Below are 24,886 nucleotides of genomic sequence, written 5' to 3'. Positions count from 1 at the left end.
GCCAGCTCACGCTGGGCTTGGATGCAGCGGACAAAGCGGGGCTCCCACGAGAGGCGGGGTGGCCGAGAGGTGCCCGGCAGCCCTCCGCACCTCCCTCCGCACTGGAGGAAACGCATCCTAAATAAAAGCCGGGCTTGGATAAATAAACGTGTCCGGAGGCTGGCGGGCCGGCCAGCACCGAGAGGAGGCGGGGGAGCAGTCCTGCGCCAGGAGGGACGGAGGCGGCGGCCGCCTCAAACACTAGCCCACCAGGCTGCAGGGGAAGAAAAGAATTTAACTTTTCTTATTTTTTCCCCCAGCCCTCCTCAAAGCACCCCCCGGCAGGCTCCCTGAGCCCCCAGCCCCCTGCCCGCCCCGGCAGCCGGGTTTCCCCGCGGTGGGCACTCACCAAAGGGCGAGGGCGGCTCCCCGCTGCCTGCAAACGGAGGTGGGGGGCACCCAGGCATCGGGTCCCCACGCCGGCAGCGGGCAAGCCCCGGTTGGAGCCGCCTTTGGAGGGGGAAACACGCGGGTCCCTCCCCAGCAGTGCCGGCACCGGAGCGGGTTTCGGTGCGGAGCCAAGCCGCCGGCCCTACCCGAGCGCCCGGAGAGCGAAGGCACCGCTCCACGCTGGCTCTGCCCCTCCGCCGCTCGGCCAGATGTTGGCTCAGAAAGGGAAAAAACAAATCCCCGGCTGCCGCCAGGGCCTGGCTGAGGGATAGCAAATGTGCTGGCCAGACGCGGGGCATGGGGCTGCGCTCGGGGGCTCCGGCAAGGGGGGGGCAGCCGAAGCAGCCTGCGGCGGGAGCGCCGGGGCTGCCGCGGGGATTCGGTGGGGACATTTCTCTGGATAACGCATGAGGTTTCAACCAGAGGTTGTCATTTCCTTCTCAGAGGGGAAAACGAAAAAAAAAAAAAAAAAAAAAAAAAAAAAAAAAAAAAAAGCAGTGAAGGTTTTACTCTGTCCTCGCCGTGGCCAGGTTTGCCTCTGATATTTTCCCACCGTTCGGTGCTGGGTGACACTGAAGCCAGCACAACCAGCAAGCGGCAATCCCCGCTGCTGCAGGCGGGTGTCCTGCTGCTGGAGCAGGGAAAACCCCACCTGCAGAGGCAAGAGCGGGCCAGCGAGCATCCCCGAGATGGAGGATGCTCTTCTCCTTGCTCAGGCCGTACTCGCTGCCCGTGCCCGAGGCCGGCGTTCCCCTGGCAAACGGTGGCTGGTCCCCGGCGCCGCAGGGAGCAAAGCCAGCCCGGGGCCGGGGAGCCAGGAGCAAAGGCAGGGATGCTTGCTGGTGGGTTGGAGGTGGTCCCGGTCCATCCTGCCAGAGCGGGCAGCGGGACCTCCTGTGCCAACGTGCCCATTCCTCGCCTGCCCGCTACCCATGAATAACGACGGAGACAGTGGAGATCAAACATCCACCCGAAGGGCCAAGCCCTGGACGCCTCTATCCCTCAATCAGCCCTTAACGAGGCAAAGAGAGGGGGACCGCTGAGGACAGACAGAAAGCAAAGCGACGCAGAGGTCTTCAGTAGACCTCGAGATAAAGAGCAGGAAAGGGAATACTTGGCAAAATTGAATCTCTACAAATCTGCAAGTCTGGATAATATGTAACCCCCAGACTAAATAGAATTAGCTAATGAACTTATGGAGCCCCTGACAATTACTCATAAGAAGTTACTGAGAAAATGGCACATCCCAGGTTTATTTAATGTCTTTATTAATGATCTGAAAGCAAGAGTAAATAACAAATTAATTATGTTTGCAGACGACTGTAAGCTGGAAGGTGTTGCAAATGCTGCCAAAGACGGCAAAGTCACACCAAAGGCCCTAAAGAGGTTAGAAATAAACCAGCAGGAAACAAGCCGCACGTAATCCATCGGTGAAACACGGTGCGGGGGGAAAAGGACCTGAAATGCAGACATCCAAGAGGAAGGAGGGGTGTGCTGCGCAAGATCCAAGCGGGAGGCCAGGAGCAGCTTTGGAGGGGGATGGAGAGGTGGGAGACGAGCTACACCGTGAGCAAGGCGAGCCCTGAAACCCGACGGGGCTCTGCGGGGCGAGGAGAGGGGAGCCAGGCTGGGTGGGATGCTGCGTCTCCAGAAGGTTGTGACTTCATCCTGAACACGTGTGGCATCAGCTTTGCATCGGGGGGAGAAGCTGGAAAGCTCTTTTCCCGGTGCCACGCTAGCACGGCTGGACCGTTACGAACCCCGAGGGCTGAGGACCAACCCGGCTGCCTTGAGACCTCCCGAGAGAGGCGCGAGGTTTGGAGAACCGCTTCGGCAGGCGGCAGGGAAGGTGGCACGGCGACGGGCAGGCCGGCTCGCCGTGGGATACAGCCAGGGATGGGTAACACGGCTTTGGGACCGAGCCGCTCGTCTGCACCCGCACGGACGCCGGGAGCTGGTTTTGCTCCCCCAGAAGTGCCTGGTCCCGGGGAAAGCCACGGACGCCCTGTTTCGCCGGGAGCAGGCGGTGCCTCCGGAGCCACCCGTCACACCCCGTGTCGGGATCCTTCCCCCTTCGGCGGTGGCGGCGGCCGCTCCTCCCTCGCCTCGCCCCGGTGGGAACAAGGGTGCTTTGAGCGGCGGGTGGGCGGCGGGCGGGCGGGTGGGGGCCTCTAGCCCTTTAAGACAGAAAATTGACTTTGTAATCTGAGCGAATTCCTCTTTTCTGACAGGCGGGAGAAGTTACGGGTCCCTCCCTCGCTCTGCTTTATTAAATATAGTAGTAGCAGGAACCCATCGCCTGGAAGCAGGCGCTGGCGGAGGCTGTGCCGTACCCGCAGCCCCAGCCGCCGCTCCATACCCCCCCCCCCGGGGGACACCATGGGTGCCCGAGGTGGCATTGCCACCCTGCTGCTGCTGCTGCTGCTGCTGGTCTGCCAGCCCCAGTCCCTCCACGCGGGACCCCCGGCCGGAGGTAAGCCCCGTCCCGCCAACCCACCCGAGGGATGGAGCGGTGAGAAATCCGGGGGGATAAGGCTCGGCTTCGGGTGGGCTGGGAGGGATGGGGACCCAGCGGGGAGCGGTACGGGCACCCATGGGTGCAGGCCGTCCCTCCCCGAGTTGAGGGGGGGCCTGTCGCCAAGCTGGCAGGAGGGAGGAGAGGCGGCTGCCTGTTTTCGGGCAGGGTGTTTGGGCCGGGTCGCCCTGCGGGATAAAAGCGAGGGAGGGAGCGGGGCTGCTCGCCCCCGCGCCTCTCAGGGTGCCGCGTACCCCGGCTGCGTCTGACGCTTTCCCCGGGGGGGCACACGCAAACGCGGCGCTGGGAGGGATGGGGGTCCCTCCCCGCACGCATCCCCAGGGCTTTGGTCTGCGCCGTGGGCAGCCCGCGGAGGAAAGGCACCTTCCCCGCTCTGCCAAAGCCCTGTGCCACGGGGACGGGGCACGGGCACGTCGTTCGGTCTTGCCACGGTAGCCGTCTGCGAGGGCTCGGATGGTGCCGGTGGGAAAGACGGGGCTGGACAGCATTTGCCAGGGTGCGTGTCACCTCCCGCCTCTGCTCCGTCCGTCCGTCCGTCCTGGGCACCCCCGGGGTGGCTGGGCGCACGGGGCAAGGGGCTCGCCTCTCCTGCCGGCGCAGTCCCGGAGGGGTGCAGGATCGCCCCGCGGGTGATGGGGCACCGGGGACCATCCAGAGCTGAGGGTCTCCCCCAGGAGAAGGAGCCGTGGTGCCGCAGGACGCGCTGGCCCCGGGCACAGGGACGGAGCCGGGCAGAGGGGTTACTGCAGGGCACGGCCTGGGTGGGGAGCGGAGCGGGTGATTTATATGCAGTTTTCCCCAAGAAGCGGCCAGGTTTGACCACAGAGCTCTTGGCACGGCGGCGTGCCCTGCCTCAGCATCCCAACGGCCATCCCGCAGCCCTGGTCCCACCCCGCGCCTCCTCCCTGCCTCCCGCTCCCTCCCCTGCGCCGGGATGCTTGTACCTGCAATGGTCCGAGCCTCAGCAGGCTCTGCGGGGTCTGGACATGGGTCTCATCCTGCTCGGGACAGGCCTGCGCCTTAGCGTGACCCTCCAAGCTGCGCTCGGGGTCTAACCGACCATTTACACTGCATCAGCGGCATCTGCAGCTTCAGAAGCGAAGGGAATTTAAAAAGCACTTTTTTTTCCCTAACTCACCCCCAAAATAAGATAACGTTTCACCAAGCAGTTTCTCTTCCCCAAACCTCCTGCCGGGCGTCGGGGCTCTGACCAACAGTGGGGCAGGAGCTTGCTCCAAGCAGTTTCCGAAGGAATTGCTGACCAACTCTGGTCTTTTGCTCCCCAACCATCTTCTGTGTCCGAGCCTGTGTCAGTGAGAGAAGGAGGACGAGGACAATCCCAGAGCCCAGCCTCGTGGCTCTCGGCACCCACAAGGTCCCTGCAGGTCCCTGGTTGTCCCTGTTCCCTCCCCGGCGAGCAGGTGGCCTCCGGGACACGCTGCTCTCCTTCCCTCCGGCCTTGTTCCTTCTTTTTTTTCCACACACCAAAATATGAGGATGCCTGGCAAGCCAAGTGGAAAAAAATCCCTTTTGTTAACGAACAAAGTGGTCTTCTTCCTTCCAGCCCTGACCTTTCCATCCCGGGCAGGGATTTCACCACACAGAACCGTTGCCCGCTTGGGTCTCCAGGATGGCTCCTGGGGCTGCCCTGGCACTCCCAAGCTCTTTCATGGTGAATGGGCTGGAGCAACCCCAAAAAAAGGCACGTGGCTTTCACTGGCACCTGCCAAACCCCCAGATTCCCTCCAGGTAACACCACCCGTGCCTGGAGCACAGCTCCAGGGATCAGTGGGCATCCGCCTGGCACAGACCTGCAGGGCTGGGAAAGTAAAGGGGTTTTACACCCGTTTTCTGATGCTGGGGACTATTTCTGCACCCTCCCGAAGCAGACGTGGCAGCCGCGACCCCGGGTCTGGGCACCGGCTTGCTGCAAGCTCCCCCCCCCTCCGGAGCATCCCTGCTGAGACCACCAGCGCCCGTGCCAGGCGTTCCCATGGGCTGCCTGCCCTGGCACAGCCCTCCATCCCCATCAGGGAGAGCAACACCAGCCATCAGCAGCGTGCTGGGCGCAGGGCTGGGGACAGACTCGTTTTTAAGGGTGAAGCCTGTGTTTTGCATTGCCTCCAAGCCCAGGTTCAGGACCCCTGGGCTTTCTGCCCAGTCCGAAATGGAAAAAGTCACCGTGCACATCAACAAATACAAGATTATAACAAAGAGAAAAAACACTCATAAAACTTGTCCTCTTGACATCTGAGTGTGAGGCTTTAGTAAACTGTTTTTAGACAGCCTGGCTCTCCTCCGGTTCCCAGTGAGGTCACCGGCAGGCTGAGCTCCCCCTTCCCCAAAAACCCTCTCGCTGGGCGTTTGTGATGAGGAGGGATGCGGGGGGAAGAAGGAATCGGATGCGTAGGGTCCCTATGAGCAGCACTGACCCCGAGCTTCCAGCAAAAATGTGACCCCCAAGTCTCGGGTGGACCCGCAGCAGCGGTGACGGGGGTCCCAGGGAGGCGAGCGTGACCCCGGCTTGTCCATGGCTGCCCCGGGCAGCGCAACCTGCTCACGGGCAGGGAACAGTGTCTGTCCCAGGGCACCCGGCCACGACCCCTCCTGCCTCATCCGGGGTGTAGGGATATCTTATCAGCTCCAGGGAGCTGCCTCGGCTATTCCTCTCCTCCACTTTTGGAAATCCGACCGATTTATTCGAACTTTCTTTTTTGTGAATGCGCCACATGTTTTGAGGTCATAGCTCCAAGCAGCTGGAAAAGTTTCCAGCTGATGGGAAAGAACAGGAAAAAGGCTGAAAAGGGGGGAGAATGCAAACTGGTATCGTGGGAATCAGGGAGGAATATTCTCGTCTCACTCTTATATTTAGCAACAGAGGGCTGTGGGCAAATATATAATAAGCGCATTCCTCCAAGATCGCAGGACAGGGTTAAGCTCACCCGGAGGAACTAACGTCAGGTTGAAGGCTGGACAGTAACAGGACTTCAGAGGCGGCAGGCTAATGCTGTCTGTGTGCCTAAATAAAGCTCAAAGCACAGACTGTTCGCAACAGGCGTTGGCTCAGCCCAGCCTCAGCTCCCAGGGGCCGCTCCATCGGCCCTTTCCAGGTGCCTGGAGGAGCCGGGCTCTGGCTTGTCTCCTTTTTGGGAAGCCAGCCTCCCCGAGTGTTAGGATCACCCCCAGCCTCCAGCCTAGAAAGTCCTAGAAATGACTCTGCTCGTACCTGTAGGCTTCCTGGGTCTTGCCTGGGTGTCCCAGGCCATTTCCACGTGCCCAAGTCACCCTAGCAAGGACAAGGCAGGTCTGCAGGCAGCCCAGCCCGGTTTGCAGCCAGCCCCTTCAGCACCCCGTATCTCCAAACCTCCTGGAGACACGGAGCGAGGAGGGTGCCCATCGGAGAGCCCTCATTCCCAAAGCAGCCCTTCCCCGAGCCATCTCCATCATGCCCAGTGCTCGGCTGCACACTGCCGTGCTGCCCGGGGACAGGATGCCCCGCGGAGTTTTTCTAGGGTAAATGTAACAGGAAAACTGAGGTCAAGAGAAATGCGTTATGGTCTTTCTCCCTGAGCTGCTGCGCTGGGAGTGGACGCGCCTGCATGATGCTCATTTTACTTGTGAAGTTTGCAAATGGACCCGAGGCTTTTTGTTAACGTGCCACAACCAGAGAACCCACTTTGCTCTGTTGCAAAGCCAAGGGCTGCTTTGCAAAGCAGAGCCCGGAGTCAGGGCAGCTCTGGATTCTGCAAAGCTGGGCTTAAAACCAGAGGAGCGGGACTGCTGCAGCTCTTCCCGACCCCGGGATGGGGAGGATGCAGGTTTGCCGCCCGGTTTGTCACTTGTTAGCTGTCGCTCATCCTCAGGACAGACCAAATCGGGTCTCTGAGCATCCTCCTGCCAGCCGGCAGCGAGGTGGGGTAAATGAAAGATGTTTATGCCTCGTGCCTTGGATCCAAGAGGGTGATAAATTCCCATTTTCCATCCGTCCTCCCCGGGTGCGTCGCCTGCGCCAGTCGTGCGTCGCTCCGTGCAATACCTCTGGGAGCTGCCCTGCGCCCAACGGCTGCTCTTGGCTGCCTGACAGCCGGACGGACAGACAGGCAGTAGCAGACAGAAAGCATCCCAGGGAAGGGAGGGCGCTGCCAAAAATTGACGGGAGCGGGAAAAGTCACGGGGCAAACAGCACGGTTTGGAGGTGGCCGGTCCCATCACATGCCTCCAAGCCAAGGAGAGAGAAAAGTAACGTTCATCTATCGCCGTGACTCACTGGCTGTTCAAGGAGACTTCGCGGGCTATGAGTCAGCTCGGGACGGCTCCTGCTGCTTCTTTTGCCCAAATCTTGGCTTTCTGGTGATTGTTTTTCCTCCCTGCTGCGGGGGGCAGGGGGAAGGTGGGCAAGGGAGGGGGTTTTGGGGTCAGAGCCCCCGGCTGCTTGCGGTGCCATGCCCAGGTGTGTTAACGGACGCTCCCCATCCGTTATCATGCCATAAGCCCCCCTGGTGCTCCCCAGCACACAGGCAGAAAGCCGGGGGGGTCAGGAGGAGTTTCCCATTCCCTTTCCCAGCCTCTGGCTGGGCTTCAGCCGGGCTTTAAGGTTTTCTACATCCCATCCCACAGAAATTTCTGGGCCCACCAGGGTCACTTCCTCTGGGAGCCAGGGAGGAGAGAGGGAAGTTTTGGCCTGAGGTAGATGTGGCTGAGAAAAGCCTCCTGTCCTGCCCCACAGCCCTGGGAGGGGATGTGCGCGCCCGCTTCCACACCCCCACAGCCCCACGCGGCCAGCTATATGTTTCCCCCGCGCTAGAAATAGAGCAGGCATTTATTTTCTCTATAAACATCACCCCGCCGCTTGTTTCTCATAGATGGAAAAGCCAGGGGGATAATGGGGGTGGGGAGGGGGAGGCAGGGTAGGGAGGGGGACCTCCAAAAGGATTGGGAGAGAAGAGAAAAGAAGAGAAGAGAAGAGAAGAGAAGAGAAGAGAAGAGAAGAGAAGAGAAGAGAAGAGGAGAGGAGAGAAGAGAAAAGAAGAGAAGAGGAGAGGAGAGGAGAGAAGAGAAAAGAAGAGATTTCAGCTCTAGGAAGGGGGAAAAAAGAAAATACCCATTTTCTTTGCAGTTAGAACTGCAAGGCAGACAATTTAGCATGTCAACCCCAGATGAGCAAAAAATATCCTCTCTTTCCCCTTCCATGCTGCAAACACCCCTCCCTGTCGGTGGAGACACTTTTCTCTGTCCCCCGCAGCACCCAGCATCACCGAAAGCCCAGGCCAGCCACGGTCCTTGTAGCCCCGTGGAGTGCAGGGTGCTGCGGGTGCTGCCCTGCCAGCACGGCTACAGCGAGCTCACCCCGAACTGCACATTTTAAAAGCTCCTTCCCTACCCCTGAGGACAGCGCTGGATGCTGGAATTAAAACCGGCAGGTAGCTCCCGGCAGAGCCTCAGCATCTCCCTCCGTGCGCCGCTCGTGCCCGTCCTTCCCCTCCTCGCCCTGACTTTGGCTGATAACCCCCCCCATCTTGGCACTTGAAGAGCCATTTGGCACAAGCGAGGTTGGGAAACATCTGAGCCTGGGCGGCTGGAGACGGGCCCCTCTCCAGCGGCAGCCGTGCTGTTTGTTGACGGCAGGCGAGGATCTCTCCGGTAACGTCCAGCCGTTCCAGGGACGCCTGTGAACACCCCCTGGCTGGGCTCTGCCGCTCCCGCCGGGGCTGGGGACCGGCTTGGACACGGGCACCGGCTCTGTTGGGCTGGCAGGGATGGGATTCGGGGATCCGCAGGTGGGATGTGCGCCTTGGGTGCCCCTCTCCCCGGTAACCCAGCCTCCAGCCCAGGCTTCCCCCACGGTCCCCCTGCTCCTCCAGCGCTGGGCTGGCCGGGATTGTCCCCTCGTATGCCACCGCATGCCCTCCCGCAGCTCTGCGAGCCCTTCCCTCACCGAGTGGGAAGCAGCCGGCACGGAGTCGGAGTAGGGAAAGCTGTGGGAGCGGGGGCCGGGATGTGCAGGGTGGAGCTGGAAAACCTGCCAGCCAGCGAGAGAGGGGGAGACGGCTTGGGAGAAAGAAAAAGAAAGAGAGAGAAGGGGAAAAATATAGAACAAAACCCGACTTGGGATGGTTTGGAAACCATGTCCTCTGAGGCTGATACGATATTTCCAGGCCAACTTCTCCTGGCAGCGGGAGCCTGAGCGAGCCTGAGTCACGCTGCAGGGGACGGCACAAAAGCCCCATTGAGCTTCCCGCTTCCCCAAATCCTCCCATTTTCTCCCCCCCGCTTCGCTTCCCAGGGCAAAAACTCCAACCACCGCTTCCAGCTCAGGCTTATTCCCTAAGTCCCTCCGGAGTCGTTTAGCCACATGTCATTAAACGCTCTCCATCCCTGCTCCTGCTCGCGCCAGGCTTCGGGGGTGCTCGCCCCGGGGATGCTGGAAGAGCCCCAGCTCTTCCGAAAAGCACCGTGACCTTTGTAAGGGGGACGCAGCCGGTGTGCGGCGGGGGCCGCGGCAGTGCCAGCTATCAGCTCCTTGCCCTCCCCTCCGTGGCTCTGCATCTGGCCGAGCAGGAGAGCGCAGGAAATACCATCAGCTTTAGGGCTGCTTGAATCATCGTAAAACCACGCTGGAGAAGAGAGGGCTGGAGCTCCAGAGCTCCAGCCAAGCCTCCTGGACCCCGCTTTATGGCCTCCAGCTATAGCAGCTCCTTCACGCTGCTTCGTAAGGACGGGGAAGGCGGGCAGGAGCAGGCACGCGCGTCGGGCAGGGGGTCGAGGACTGGCAGGACACGGGGTGATATGGCAAGCCGCCCTCCCAGGCAGCGCAGAATTAGCGGGAGGCAAGTTTTCCCCTGATCCCAAAGTCCGTGGGCTGCAAAAAGGCTTTTTTTTTTTTTTTTTTTTTTCCCCAAAGCTGTCAGGCAGGAGACAGGGGAAGGTGAGAGGGAGAGCAGCCGGCAGGGGAACGGGGAGAGGAACTGAATTAATAAACACAGGCGGAAGGTTTCAAAGCAGCGCAGTGCAGCCAGAGGTAGGGGTGGATGATCTGCTTCGGGAGACTGGGGCCAGCAGGATGGGATGGGGGCGAAGCAGAGCCCCCCGGCCCAGGGGCTCTCCTCCCACGCCCGAAACAAGGGTGATGGCCACTTCTGGCAAGCGTTTGGCGGTCGGCAGCCCCGAGGAGGGTGATCGGCCGTGGCTTTGCTGGCGGTTTCCCGGGCGCTGCTTTCCAGCAATCTCTGCTGGCCGGCACTCCTGGAAAGCACCGGCCTCGGCCCCCGGGGAGCCCCGCTGCGAGGGAGGGCCAGGTGGAGGGTGGGAGGCAAGAACCGGAGCTCTTATTCCCAGTGCCGGGGTTTGAGAAGCACGCACAGCCTTGGCTCGGGATGTGGGAGCCGCAATTGCCGTCTGGAGTCACGGAGGAGAAAACCTGGAAGCGGGGAGAACGAGAAAAAGCCCTCCTCTGTGCTGTGCCGGGAGCTATCGCAGCAGGGACGGATCCGTGCCGATGACACCCCACCCCGTACATCTCGAGGCCGAAGCCCAGGAGCAGGAGAGCAGGGAGAGGCTTTTCCCGGGGCAGGGGCTCTTTGCTGGGCCCGTCCCAAATGCCGAGCCCGTCGTGGAGGCAGCCCTGTGCTGCCTGCGGAGGAGAGGGACCGTGGGATGTCCCCGAGGTCCCCGCTGGGCTTGGATGCCATCGCCGCAGCCCAAGACCCGCTCACGCGTGACCCGTCCCCATCGCACCGGGATTTCCTCGCCGTGGAGACCCAGAGGGGTGCTTAGCCCTCCTGCCGCACCCAGGCACCCGCTCGGGTCTCCGGGCATCCCTGAAGGCAGCAGCCCCCCCAGTCGTCGTGTGTCCCCCCCCCCCGGCACCGGCTCCTCCCAGCAGAGCCCCAGCCAAACCCAAGGGCCGCTCCGCAGTGGCTGTGTTTGCCTTAGCCTGCCTCGCAAGCTGCTCATTTCCTTCCCCGGCCATAAATAAAACCGCGCCGTAAAACGAAGGGAACATAACGAAGCCTTTCTCAGAAAGCCCATCGGATCCTTTCCTCCCCCAACCCTTCCACCCCACGCAGGGACAGGGACACAGCCCAGCCCCACCGCCGCCCGGGGATGCTGCGGGTCCCGCCGAGCATCCCAGAACCAGCCTGGGGATTAGGGAGGCTTGAAGCCCCACGGCCACCCACGGTGGAGGCGGGAGGGCCGGTCCTGCCCACCCGTGCTGGGCGCGGGGACGGGAGCTCACGCACACGCCGCGAGGGGACCGGGAAGGGGGTTCAAGCCGCCGAGCGGCATCCCCAAGGCTGGGCGGCTGTCCCGCAGCCCCTCCGGTGTTTGTACAGCGGGTGGCTGCGGTGCGGCACGGCTGGCGACGGGCGAGCTCGCTACCTTATAAAGTCATTAAAATAAAAATGAAAAAAAAAAAAAAAAAAAAAAAAAATTAAAACCAGCCCCAAACAACTCAGAGGGCCTGGAAACAAGCTCCTGACGCCGCAGAGGAGGAACGCAGCAGGCCGGCCGTGGGGCACCCCACGCCAGGGGGGCTCAGCAGCAGCGGGCACGCTGCCGGCACAGGGGCCGTTTGTTGGCACCGGCCGGCGCTCAGGAAGGAGGGCAGCCGGCGGCTTGGGCTGGGCTGGGCTGCACCCACGGCCACACAAGCCCGGGGCTGTTTGGGCAACAAGGAGCCTTCTTCACTCCCCGGCTGTTTTTCCACCGTCAGAAAACTGGTGCGGCCGGGATGGGAAGTGGCTGCAAACACAAGAGAGTCTTTCAAGGGGGGGGGGGTGCGTGTGTGTGCACGGGGCTCTCCTGGCACCCGCCACGGTAATTAAAGAGCTGCTTTAATGAATTCCAGTCCCCTCCCTGCAAACACACATGGGCCACCAGCCCCGGCCCCCACCTGCCCCCCACCGCAGCCTGAATGAAGCCTTGTTGAGCAGCCAGCCCCTCCTCGGCACCATGCCCCCTCTCTCCAGGCAGGATTTGCTCCGGTCCTTCCTCCTTGGCCTCAGCATCCTCCTCCGGGCAGAGCAACGGGAGTCTCTGCAGCCCCTCGGGGACTTGTTTGTATCACCGATGCACCTTCCCACGCACACCCCGAAACGCATCCGTTTGTCCCGCTGGCAGGGCTGGGGATGCCCCAAGCCTTGGTGGGAGCCTGCGGGTGGGGAAGGCATCCATCCACCAGCCCACGTTTCCCCCTGCACACCCAGGAGACATCTCCCCTCTCCGAAAAACCCTGGCGTCCCGCGCCGGTTCGTTCTGCAAACCCTCGTTGCTGGGTTTTTTGCGAGTGCTTTCCCTCGCCTGGACCGGGAGTTAGCTCCTCCATCCTCCTACGTGCCGGGGAGGAGGTGGGAGAAGTTTGTGTGCAGAGATGTTAAAACATGGAGGAGGGCCCAAAGCGGCCCCGATGAGCCCCAGCGCGGTCCCCGGAGCCCCCCCAGGCGGAGGGGGATCCCTTCCCCTCCGTGGTGCTGCCCAGCACCAGGCTCCGCTGGATGTGGCTTGCTCAGGGGCTGGGATGCCAAAACCCCCCCTGAACACCAAAAACCAGTAACCGGAGAGGCCAAACCCACCGTGTTTTCAACTGGAGGAGCAGGGGGAAAGGGCCAAGGCGTCCCGGACCCGGCACGTGGCCGGCGGCTGGGGCGGCCGCCGGGGCAGCGCCGGCTCGCACAGAGCCCTTGCTTGTTCACCAGCCCCAAGAGGAGCCGAGCACGTCCGGGGCCTCGCTCCCAGCCCCTTGCTCAGTGCTTTTGGCTCATCTCCTTGTTTTTTTCAATGCAAAAAAAAAAAAACCCAAACCAAAAACCCAACCAACTAAATGACACTGCAGGCTATAATCTGCTGGCTGCTGGCCGGCTGCTCGGAAACTGTGACGGAGGCCCCTCTCTCCTCGTCAACGCCTTTCTATCGGCCTGGCAAGGCAGGGGCAGCGATTTCCTGTGGGACACGGTGAGCTGGGAACGTTATTTTTAGCCGGGGCAAGCGGGATGGCTAGTGTGCCCACCCCGACCCACGGCCAGGATGCGGAGACCTGCTGCTCCCCACGACAGGGGCAGAGGGGCCAGCTCAGACATCCCCATCCACGGATGAGGCTGGGCTCGGGGCACGACAAGCCCACGGCGCGATCGTGGCACCCTTGGATCGCCTGGGAAAGGTGCTTTTGGGTCACGGGAATGCATCCGCGTGGGGTGATCCCGGGATGCTCGGCTGCAGCCAGCCCACGGATGGGGCTGGGTGCCCGAGGGGGTCCCTGCTCTCTCCGTCCGTGCCCAAATCAGAGCCGCCGACCAAGCGATCGATCAGGATGGTGCACCCTGTGCCACGGAGGCTCCTCCAGGGCGAAATGCATTTGAAAAAAAAAAAAAACCAAATCCAGCAAGCCATATTTTCTGTCTCTTTTGCAATGCGGAGGGCAAGGAAGAGGGGAGAAGGAGGTGAAAAGCTGCGAGTCCCTTGTGAAAGAGAAATGCCACAGGTCGAGCGGCATTCGCATCCTGGCCAGGCTGCTGAGCACAGGAGGAGGGCGGCCCTGAAATAAAGCAGGAGTTTGGGAAACAAACAGCAGTAACTCACACGGCTCTGCCGCCGGAGAAAAATCCCAGCACCTCCTGGAGCCGGGCAAGGGTCCCTCCTCCCTCCCACAGCAAACAGCACCACTCCCCTGGGCATCCGCGCCGGCGGTAACTTTTTATTACTAGTATTTTACGAGAGAGAGAAGAAAAGCATCTCTGGCAGCTTCGGGAGAACGGAGGCAGGACAAAATGTGCTGGCTGCAGGAGCTGCTGCCCCTTGTCACACTGGAAAACAGCCTGGCTGTGCTGGACCGGCTCCTCCAGCCTCAAAACAAGATCCCCAGCACCCGCGGTGAGATGCTGCCCAGCCCCTGGGCTGGCAGAGGAGCTGCTGGTGGGTCCGACCTCAGCAAAGCTTTCCCTCCCCGTGAGAGCAGCCACTTGGCGCCCATCTGAAGAGCACGTTTTTTGGATTAGACGAAGCCACAAACCCGAAATGTAGCAGAATCCTGGTGGGAGCTGGAGCACAGACCACGCACGCACGCACGGGGGAACCTCGATGGGAGCCAGCACATAACGTACATGCGACGTCTCTGGGGTCCACAATATATTGCATGCGTGTGTGCACGCCTTGCTGGAGCCCGAGCACAGCCGCCTGCTTCTGTGCAGGGAGGGAAAGGAAAATTCCCTTTTGCGACGTGCCGCGTCGCTCCCGCTCACCAAACGCCGGGACGAGGTGGTGCCGAGACCCCCCGGCAGCGCCCGGCGCAGCACCCACCGCCCTTGGCCGCTGAGCAAGGCATGCTGGGGCTGGCTGGTTTTGCAAGGACCACTGGAAGGCGGGAGCGGGTCAGGAGAGGACAGAGCTCCTGCAAAGAATAGCAAAGCTCCTCTGAGTCACCGGCTGGGCCCAAGAAGACAAGGAAGCCAAAGTGCCCCATGCCAATGGCAGGCACGAGGGCCAGCATACGGGTAGGCTTGAGTAAGGCGCCCTGGCAGCCCTGCCCTGGGCTGGGCGAAGGGCTTGGTATTAAAGCGATCGCTAGATATTTCCATGCTGCCATTTCTTCCCTGCCCAGAGCGGGTGGGGTGACCGTCCTTGCAACACCCACGTCGTTCTCCCAGAGCCCAGGAGAAAGCCGAGGCACTTTCTCCGCTGCCGGCGGCAGGAAATGATTTTTCGTGGGGTCTGAGCAAGGAGGTCTCTCCGTCCCCGAAGGGCTCAGAAGAACATCGCCCTACGCAGGGCACCGCGGAGCTCAGCTCAGCAGAAAATGCAGTAAGCCAAAGCAGAGTGCTCCAACTCTACCCCTGCCAGGCGAACCCTCACCGTCACCTCTAACGACGGGCTCGTTTCAAACCCTCCGTGACTGCGGCTGCTTCTTGTTGGGTTGGGTTTTCACTTGCTGCACCACCCCATGAGCAAAGCCTGCCTGCCGGAGCAGGGTGGGCCTGCCCAATTTCCTGCCCGTCCCCACCCCAGTCAGCCCCACAGAAATTTGGGCGATAGGAAAATGCCACCGGGGAAGCAGCTGTAAGAGCGCACGTGGGGGTTTACACCCAGACCTCACCACGCAGGAGGCTGGTTTCGCTCCAGCACCCGACCTTCATCCTCGCCTCCTCCAAAAGAGAGCGGAGGCTGGGCTGGGACCCTCGGAGAAGCCAAAGCCTCGTCCTCGTTGCCCCACGGCACCTCAGCAAACTGCACGTGGGCTCCCAAACCCAAGTGTGGGCCTGCAGCTGGGTGGATTTGATGACAAGTGCAATAGTGAAGTACAGCAGGAAAGTTTCACATGTATAAACTCAAGCGCAGCAGCCTTTACAGCCTGTAACTGCATATGGACTGACAACGTGCACGTTCCCCCCTCCAACACATCGTCGCCAAGCATTCACAACTTACGGGTCTTCCGAGTGTTTATGCTTTGCCCTGCAAGTGCAGAGTTAACTTTGCCGTGGGCTGCTCTGGAGCTAACCGGGGTGGGTGGCAATGCATCGCAGACGCGTGCACTTAACGTGAATGCAATGCACACGCGTGCATTGAGTAAGCAAAAAGTATAAGCGCTCTAAAATTAAGCCTTGCCGCTCCCTGTGCTTTTAATTCTACCGTCTCCCGCATATGCCCTGTGACACAGTCTTTCATTTCATGACCACATGCCATTGCGCTGAGTCCCTCCAAGGCTGATGTATACTGGGCGTTGAACGCGTTCCAGCTGCAGCTTCAGGCGCCCTGTTTGAGCCAAGGTTTCCATATGGTCTCGCATCCACATATGGATCGCAGGCACAGGCGTTTATTCCTCCGGCACCGACGGAGCAGCCACCTTCAGGGTGAACGTCAGCAGTGTTTGCATGATACGGAGAGCTGTTAGAAAGTGGTGTATAAATAGGGAGAGGAGCAGAGCGCAGCGTCGGCTGACCCGGCGGCATCCCCAGGGCTCCCACGCAGCATCTCTCTGTTTGGCAGGGATTGGCACCGGCCGGGGAATCCGGCAAGGCACGACACAGCCACCGCTGGAAGGGTGCATATTCCTCCAAAGGGAGACGGCTGTGGCAGAAGTGGGAAAGACTCATTAGGGTAACAGTTCACCTCCTAACACTCGGGAACTCGGCCCGATGACAGGCAATACTGCCTCTGCCCCGGCCAAGTAACAAGGGGGAATGTTCCGCTAAATGCTGCATGGGCAAGGAGAAACACCAGCTCTGCTTCACCACCCGGCCCCTGGAAACCCCTTCCCCTAGGAAAATCAGAAAACAGACTCCCTGAGGGTCTTTCCAGGCTGCCGGGCTCCAGCACCCTGCCACAGGGCAAACGGGGAAGGACTGACGGATGGGCTTGGGAGGCTCCAGATTCACAGCCCCCCCCACAGACAGGGCTTGCGGGAGGTGTCCTCCTCTGCCTGACCCTCTCCCTTTTCTCCCCAGCCTCTTTCTTCGGGGACGGCTACGTGGAGATGCCGCTGGCGGACGCCTCGCGCACGGTGCGGCTCCGCCTGCAGCTGTACACCAGCCAGGGGAGCGGGCTGCTCTTCCTGGCCGCCGGCCAGCCCGACCACCTCCTGCTCCAGCTACGAGCCGGCAACCTGCAGGTCAGCACCCCGGCACCCCGCTCCCCAACACCAGTTGGGGTCTATGGGTCAGGGCTTCGTCCTGTGCGAGGATGAAGGGGCAGCACCCGAAAGAAGCAGCAGCCCACGGGGCCAGATACAAGCACGGAGAGCCAAGCTGCCAAGACCCCTCCCTGCCAGGGGATGTTAAGAGTTCATAGAGTCGTAGAATGGTTTGGGTTGGAAGGGACCTTTAAAGATCATCTAGTCCAGCCTCCAAGAAGAGCAAGATTACCTGGGTTTTAGACATAGAAATAGAATCATTAAGTTTGGAAAAGACCTCTAAGATCAAGAGGAGAGTGGACAGAGTCTTGGGAGAATCGGTTAAACACAGAGAATCAGGCTCCAGCTGGGGAAGCTCCTCACCCACTGCCTGGGGTAACGCTGGGGAGCATCACGAAGACACCCAGACACCAGCACCCCACGTACATTGCATGGTCAGACATGGTGCACAGCACCCTCGGGGTGCAAGGGGTTAGCGAAGAGAAGGGGTGAGACAAGAGGATCCAGAGAAAGAAGAGGTCTCCCCTGTCCCACCCACAGGCCAAGCCCAGCTAGGGCATGGGAAGGGATCAGGACAAAAGAATACAATTCCCTCGTGTGATTATGGTGTTGGCATCCACCATAAAGGAAAAGAGCAGGGAGCATCCGAGGCACACATCCTGCCTCTCCTGCAGCCTGGGCTGGGCCACCAACCACATCTAAACCAAAGCAGGAGAACAAGCAAGCAGCTGGCCGGAGGTCTCCCTAATGGAGACCATGTGTCTGTCTCAGGGCCCGTCAACTAGCCCTCTACTTAGGCAGGCTCCGGGCTGCTGCCTGCGGGGAGCAAAGCCTGCTATTTCCCCTGCCAGCTCCCAGGGCAAGGACTGGAAGCAGCCCAGGTTGCAGGGATGGAGGGCAGCAGGCAGGATGCAGCAGGGAAAGAGAAGCCAGCATCTGGCAGGGCTCCTCTGTTGGGGGGGAGAGGAAAAGCCCATCTGTGGGACCAGGAGACGGAGGACCCCGGGGAAATAGCCCCGAGACCGGGGTTTGCTGAGAATGAGTGAAAACGGAGAGAAATTCAGAGAGCAGGACAGAGAGGGCCTGCCCAAGGGAGGAATGCGCCCAGAGGTGGAGGAGGGCAGGGCACGCAGCAGCGAACAGAAGGACTTGCGAGCCCCCAGGTACAGGTCCGCACTTCGGCTGGTATTTCTGGTAGGTGGAGAGATGTCTCCTGTGCTGCAGACACCACCTTGCTTGAACCGAGCGCTTTGCATCCTTCCTTGCAGGCGAGGCTGCGGCTGGGCTCGGAGGAGGTGACCGTGCAGTCCCCAGCAGAGCTGCAGCTCAATAACCTGGCGGTGCATGACGTGGAGCTGCTGGTGGAAGACGGCAGGATGACGCTGACCATTGACGGCCTCTTCAACAGCTCCGTGGACATCGCGGGGCCCGTACGTGAGCTGGACATCCAGTACGGCCTCTATGCTGGCGGGACAGGCAGCCTTGACCTGCCGTACCTCGCCGAGGCCAGCTCACCCTTCAGAGGTTGCCTCCACTTAGTGACATTCAATGGCCTGGATGTCCTCTCCCCTTTGTCCTCTGAGGGCAGCTCCAAGATCTTCCACCGGGTCCAGGAAGGGTGCAGCACACAGTTCTCTGCAGATCCCGAGGACCCCTTCGGGTTCCTGGGGCCACACTCCTACATCGCGTTTCCCACGTGGGATGCGAGGGAGGAAGCGACCATCGAGTTTGTGATAACAACGAGCATCACCCAGGCACCCCTCATCTACCACGCGGGGCTGGAGAATGACTTCTTCTACCTAGAGATCTCCAATGGGCGCCTGAGGGGGTTTGTCGAGAAGGGGAACGGCATCATCGTCCTGCACAACAATGTCTTCATCAGCGATGAGCAGCAGCACTATGTCAAAGTCTACACAGACATCCACAAGTTTGAGATACTGATAGATTACTACGCCTCATCCACGTCCAACCGGGGCATCAACAACTACCTGGACCTTCAGGGAAACCTCTTCATCGGTGGTATGAACGAAAAAGCTTTGCAAAGGCTGAGGGAGCATCACCTTGCTTTCATCTCGGTGTGGACCATGACCAACAACTCGTTTGTTGGCTGCTTGGAGGACCTGCGGATAAACCTGCAGAGGAGGAGTCTGCAAGACGCCGTGATCACAAAGGACATCACATCAGGCTGTGGAAAGCAGGAGCACTACTGGGACTATGACGAGGTATATGAGCAGGATGAGGCACCCACCTCCCCACCTCCGGATGTCTGGTTGGGAGCACCGGGCCTGGTGGTGGAACCGTGCCGGCCAGACAGCAGCTTCCCACCCGCCTTCGCCAACATCAGCAGGTTGCTGCACGTCAGCCCCCTCATAGTGTCTGAAGGGGGTACAGCCTATCTGGAGTGGAAACACGCCCAGCCAACAGTAGACTTGAGCCTTGCAAACATCCGGCAGTCCCAAGTCCTCTTTAGCATCACCAACGACCCTAGGCACGGTCAGCTGGAGCTCGACATTCCTGGGTCCAGGAGCAGAAGGAAGTTCACCTTGTTGGACATTGTGAACCGGAAAGTCAGATACGTCCACGATGGCTCCGAGGGGCCCATGGACCAGCTGATGCTGGAGGTGACAGTGACGGCCCAGCAAGGAGTCCCAGAGTGCTTGCGGCAGGGGCAGATGTACCTGCTGCCCATCATGATCAACCCCATCAATGATGCCCCGCAGGTGATCTTTCCCCAGGGGAACCACATGACAATCCTGAAGCACACACGGAAACACCTGACCACGGACATCCTGCAGGTCCTAGATGACGACACGTCCTGCGACGACCTCGAATTCCAGCTGCATGGTGGCCAGCAGATGGAGGAGGGTTATGTGGAGTATGACTTTCACCCCGGAGTGCCTATCGAAGAGTTCTCCTGCAGGGACCTGGAAGCAGGCAACGTAGCCTACGTGCACCAGAGTGGGACAAACTTACAGCTCACCTTGCAGGTGAGCGACGGCACAGTCCCAAGCCCCGTTGCCACCCTGAGAATCCTCGCCATTGACCCCGACATCCACCTGCACAACAACACCGGCCTCTCCATCTCCCAAGGTGGGGCTGCACGCATTACCACGGCCAACCTGTCAGTGACAACAAACGCAGAGAAACAACGGGTTGCCATCCTGTATGTCCTCACAGAGCCCCTGAGGTATGGTGAAGTCCAGAAGCAAGGGAGCATGGGAGGGGAATGGAAAAAAGTCGAGTCCTTCCACCAGCAAGACCTGGAGCAAGGGCGCATCCAGTATTTTAGCACAGACCCAGAGCACCGGCTGGGAGATGTTGTGGAGAAGCTGCAATTCGAAGTCCAGGTGGGGCAGAAGGTCTTGCAGAACAACACCTTTCTCATAAGGATTAAAAGAGCCACCATTAAGATGAGGACCATGGTCCCCCTCCAGATGAAGAACAAGCGGCACAGAAATATCACCAGTAAGGAGCTGGAGGCAATGTTGGAAGATCCAAACTCTGCCCCAGTCCCCTTCCACTACACGATAATCCAGGCTCCCAAAAAGGGAAACCTGGAGCTGCTCGGCAACAGGCTGACCGAAGGCTTTGGATTTACCCAAGATGACCTGCAAAGAAACCACGTGAGCTACAGCGCAACCATTAGGAACTCTCAGCAAGCTGAGGACACCTTCCAGTTTCGCGTCCATGCTGGCGAACAGCACTCTCCCATCTATACCTACACAATCAGCATTGGTGGGGACCCTGACGCGCCAGCCCTGACCAACATCCTCCTGACTGTGCCGGAAGGGGGGCAAGCAGTCATCTCCAAGGACCACTTGTTTGTACAGAGCATGAACAGCATGGACTACCTCTATGAAGTGATTGAGGGGCCAGCACACGGGAGGCTGGCCTGGGCTGCATCCCACGGCTGGGCCTCCACAGAGGAGATCACGGAGTTCACCAACGATGACATCCTCCACCAGCGGCTGCTGTACCAGCACGATGACTCCGAGACGCTGGAGGACGACATCCCCTTCGTAGCGATCAGGCAGGGTGAGGGCAGCGCTGAGCCCGAAGCGGAGGAGGTGAGAGGTGTTTTCAGGGTCTCCATCCAACCCGTCAATGACCACACCCCGGTCCAGGTAGTGAACAAGGTCTTCAACGTGGTGCGCAACGGGCAGCACCTGCTGACAACAGACGACATCGCCTTCACCGACAAGGACTCTGGCTTCTCCGACACGCAGCTGGTGCTGGCGAGGAAGGACATTTTGTTTGGCAGCATCGTGTCTGTCGATGACAGGAGCCACCAGGTCTATCGGTTCACACAGGATGACTTGAGGAAGAAGAAGATCCTCTTTGTCCATTCGGGGGCTGACCGGGGTTGGATCCAGCTACAGATCTCAGATGGCCTCCACCAAACCACGGCCCTCCTGGAAGTACAGGCGTCGGACCCCTACATCAAAATAGTCAACAACACCGGTCTAGTCATCCACCAAGGGAGCCGAGGGAGCATTGACTCTTCTGTCCTCAGCCTGGAGACCAACATGGACATCAGGTCAGATGAAGAGATACGGTTCCTGATAACGACCCCCCCAAGGTGGGGGACCGTGCTGAGAGGGGAGCAGCCGGTCATGGCCTTCTCCCAGAGGGACCTGCTGGCAGGAGAGATCTCCTACCACCACAACGGGAGCAGGAACACCCGGGACGAGCTCCAGTTCACTGTAGAAGCAAACGAGGTGGTGGTGGAGGACACGCTGGCCATCAGCGTGTTCTTGGACACCCATCCCAGCCCCCTGCACATGGTCAACCACAAGGAGATCCACGTCTTCCAGGGGGAAGCGGCTGGGATCAAGGAGGAATACTTACTGGTGAGTATCCCCTCCTCTAGTCATTCTCTAAGCCTGCCTCACTCCCCTGGCCACCAAACCAGGACAGCTGCTGGTGGGACTCTGTTTTACTCCCGCCTGCCCAGAGCAAAGGACTCATGTCCACGTCAGGCTTTGCCCAGGGGCAGAGGCGGGGCGGGGGGGGTCTGGCATGGCCGCGGCAAGAAGGTGACTCTTGCTGCTCATCCCACGGCAAAGCCTTGGGAGACTGCACCGCGGCGGGCTGCGGGGCAGCCCAGCCTCGCAGGCACCAGCCCCCCACTCATGCCTTGTCTCCCCCACACTCCCAGGTGGCCCATGAAGAGATCCCCCCCCAGGACATAGTCTACCTGGTGAGCAGCCCCCCGGCCTCCGGCTTCCTGGCGATGCTTCAGCACGGCCAAGACTCGAACGAGCAGCCCAGCCTGGACCCCATCCAGTCCTTCACCCAGGAGGACATCAACAATGGCAGAGTCCTCTACCTCCACTCCAAGCTGGAGGAGGAGCATGACCGGTTTGTCGTGGACATCACAGCCAGCGGTGCGGACCCGCTGGAGGGAGTGGTGGTGAGCCTGGCCGTGCTCCCCATCACCATCCCCCTGGACGTCCGCAACATCACGGTACCAGGAGGTGGCTCTGCTACCCTCTCCACAGGCATCCTCAACGTCCCCAACGCCTACTACACTGCTCTCGGCGTGGAGTTCAGGGTGCTCAAGCCCCCCCAGTTCGGCACCCTCCTGAACAGCAAGCGGCCTGAGGATGGTGGGCTGCACAGCTTCACCTGGAGTGAGGTAGAGCAGCCAAGGGTGCCTGCTTGCCCACCGTGCTGCTTGCCCGCCACACTGCTTGCCCGGGGCGTTTGGGAAGAGCCCAGGGGTGGGCTCCAGCCCCCAGTGGCACTGGGGGAGGGCTGCGGGGCTCCTCTGCCCATCGGAGATCTCTGCCCTTGGGACGGAGGGGCTCGGGATGGCGGGCTTGCCCTGCGGACGAGGCGTGCATCAACCCCCAAAGTGTGCTTGGGTGGCCTTGGGGATACGGGGTGGGGATGCAGGCAGAGCACCCACCCTGGGCTCCACGTCTGCTTCCCATGGGGACCCGTCTCCCTGTCCTTGTGCTGGATCCATCCCGCAGGGCTAACCCAGAGCAAGCGGCAGGCAGCCGGCTCCCTCCCTCCTCCCAGGCTGGTGCACGGGTCCCCTCCCCAGCGGGGCTGGTGGCCCGTTGTCCTCCCAGGAGGGTCACCCAGCTCCTGCCCCGCAGGTGGAGAAGCAGCAGATCCAGTACAGGCAGGACGGCCCCCGGGCCCAGGCCGACAGCTTCACCCTCCTGGCCAACACCTCCGAAATGGACCGGCAGAGCCAGCCCAGGACCCTCTTCGTCACCATCCTGCCCCGCAGCTCCAAGGGGCCCCGGCTGAGGGTCAACGCCGGGCTGCAGGTAAGATGCCACGGGGATGGGCAGCCACCCCAGCGGGCCCTGGGCGCTCAGCGTTAGGACACCCCGGGGGTCGGCCGGCTCAACGTGGGGACCCCACGGGACCCACTCCGAGCCCGCTCACGCACCTCCGGGAATCGGAGCACAAGCAGAGCCGGGTTGCAGACCAGAGGCGGGCGATGGGCTCCAGGAGAAGGGAGGCGCTTTCCCGGCGGGGGCGAGGCTTTGAGGAAGGCGGAGACCGGGCTATGCCCCCCCCCCCCACCACCACCCCCGCTTCCACCCCATCCCTCCCCGCCGCCGATGCTGAAACCGTCCGCAAGATGGGAGCATCGCCCCGCGGCAGCGCTCGGTCCCTCGCACGACGATGCGCTCGGCGGAGCCGCGCTGCCACGGCGGCAGGCAGCTGCCTGCTGGCAGGCAGGCAGGCAGGCAGGCAGGCAGGCAGGGGCTGCTCACCTCCCCTTTTCCGAAGGAGGGAGGGCAGCCCTTCCCCAGGTCCCGGAATAATCCCCGAGAGCACGAAGAGCTGCTTGCTCACGTTTCATCAGTACAGATTGGAAATAATTATTTAGGCAGCTTTCACACCTCTCCTTACGCCCGTCTCGGTAAAGTCAGAAGCAAATAGGTCTCACCTGCTGCTGAAGTCCCACCTTCTGTTTCAGACTCTTCCCTGCCCCGTTCAGGATCACTAATACAAAATTGCAGGAAAGAAATTATTAGAAAACACGCAGGAGTGCCAGCCCAGCGGGATCATTCCCCCCTTGCCCCCCAGGCTATCCTCACCCATCCCAGGATTTCCCAGGCTGGCAGCAGGGTAAAGCAGCTCCTTCCGTCAGGATCATCGCAGTGGCTTTGGGCAGGTGTCTGGGAACCTGGAATCTGGAGGCGATGCCCGAACGAAGGGTACGGGCACTACCCAGGCAGCCCCACAGGCAGGGCGAGGGGCCAGGGCTGCCAACAAAGTTTGGGGGGCCCCCCCCCCATCCACAGCGAGCCCCAGCTCTGCACCCACCTCAGCTACACCCCCAGCCCGTGAAGTTCAGCCCCCCTTCCAGCAAATCCCTATTAAGTGGTGCCTCCACGATCTGCCCTAGCTGGGCCAAAATCCTGCACTCCCAACAGGGAAAGGTTAACCCCTCGGCTGCTGGGCCCACCGCAGCCCCTCGTTCCCACTCCAGAGGCACAAAAGCCCCTCTCCGCTCACTGAGGACCGGCGCATCCCGAAAGGGCCGCTCCGTGCCGGCTCTGGCAGGGTGGGCCCGAGGCGGGGGAAGCAGGCAGAGCAGGCAGCTCTGTCCCCAGTGCCACACGCTCCTGCCTGGGGCGCAGGCAGACGCTGGCCCTGTGCGAGGGGAGGAGGAGGACGCTCCCTCCCTGCCTTATTTTTAGCCAGCCCATCAGCCCAGTGATTGCGAGGCACTTGGGGAAGCATGTCCTTCCCTCCCAGCCACCATGCTAAAAAAAGGGTGAAAAGACAGAAAAAGCTCCCAAAATAAATTCCGAGGCAGCGGTCCATCCGCCTTTCCATTGGGATCCCCCCTTGGCGCTGGGAGGGGTAACGGCAGCTGCCCGGCTGCCCGCAGGAGGGATTCCGGAGCTGGGAAAAGCTCCCTGCTCCCAGCAGGAGCAACGCTAAAGCAACCCAGGGCTCAGGAGGGGCCGGGCCCTGCTGTGTTTGTGCTCTGGCGAGAGATGACTTCAGCGTTTAAAGGTCAGGCCGGGTCCGGGAGAGAGATTGCACAAAGCCTTCCTCTGCTGCCTGCGCCTGCCAGCTCCAGGGGTGCAGAGTCCACGCAGGGCTGGAGAGACGACGGGCAGGGTTCAGACCCCGAAGCGGAGCCCCCCTGGAAAGGAGCAGGCAGATTTGCCTCAAACGGCTTTTTGGGTTGCATCAGGAGAAAGGATGGCTGCGTGCCACCAACAGAGAGGCTTCCACTGCCGCACCAAAACACACGGGCACGCTCCCGGCGCTATTTCGCCGCCTCCCCGCACGCTCTCCTGGAGAGCAGAGGCGACACG

The 24,886-nt window shown here is 61.0% G+C and overlaps 1 protein-coding gene and 1 long non-coding RNA gene across 2 annotated transcripts in view; one reads left to right on the top strand and one right to left on the bottom strand.

Annotated features, from left to right (window-relative positions):
- The first annotated feature begins 2,600 nt into the window (after positions 1-2,600).
- CSPG4 (chondroitin sulfate proteoglycan 4) overlaps positions 2,601-24,886 on the top strand; it is a 29,157-nt gene continuing 6,871 nt past the window's right edge. The window contains exons 1-5 of the mRNA XM_030015628.1: positions 2,601-2,902; positions 16,399-16,562; positions 17,852-21,433; positions 21,742-22,221; positions 22,691-22,867. Coding sequence (XP_029871488.1) covers positions 2,809-2,902; positions 16,399-16,562; positions 17,852-21,433; positions 21,742-22,221; positions 22,691-22,867 — 4,497 coding nt within the window. The 5' untranslated portion in view covers positions 2,601-2,808. The remainder of the gene's footprint in view (positions 2,903-16,398; positions 16,563-17,851; positions 21,434-21,741; positions 22,222-22,690; positions 22,868-24,886) is intronic.
- On the bottom strand, positions 15,549-24,189 carry LOC121233340. The gene is made up of 3 exons (XR_005932494.1): positions 23,651-24,189; positions 23,500-23,555; positions 15,549-16,021 (listed from the first exon to the last, which is right to left on the bottom strand). It is a non-coding gene; the product is annotated as an uncharacterized LOC121233340 (long non-coding RNA).

Source organism: Aquila chrysaetos, chromosome 5 (assembly GCF_900496995.4).
Source record: "Aquila chrysaetos chrysaetos chromosome 5, bAquChr1.4, whole genome shotgun sequence".
Classification (NCBI taxonomy): Eukaryota; Metazoa; Chordata; class Aves; order Accipitriformes; family Accipitridae; genus Aquila; species Aquila chrysaetos.
Note: the sequence above shows the minus strand (reverse complement) of the source record. Positions and strands in the feature narration are given on the sequence as shown.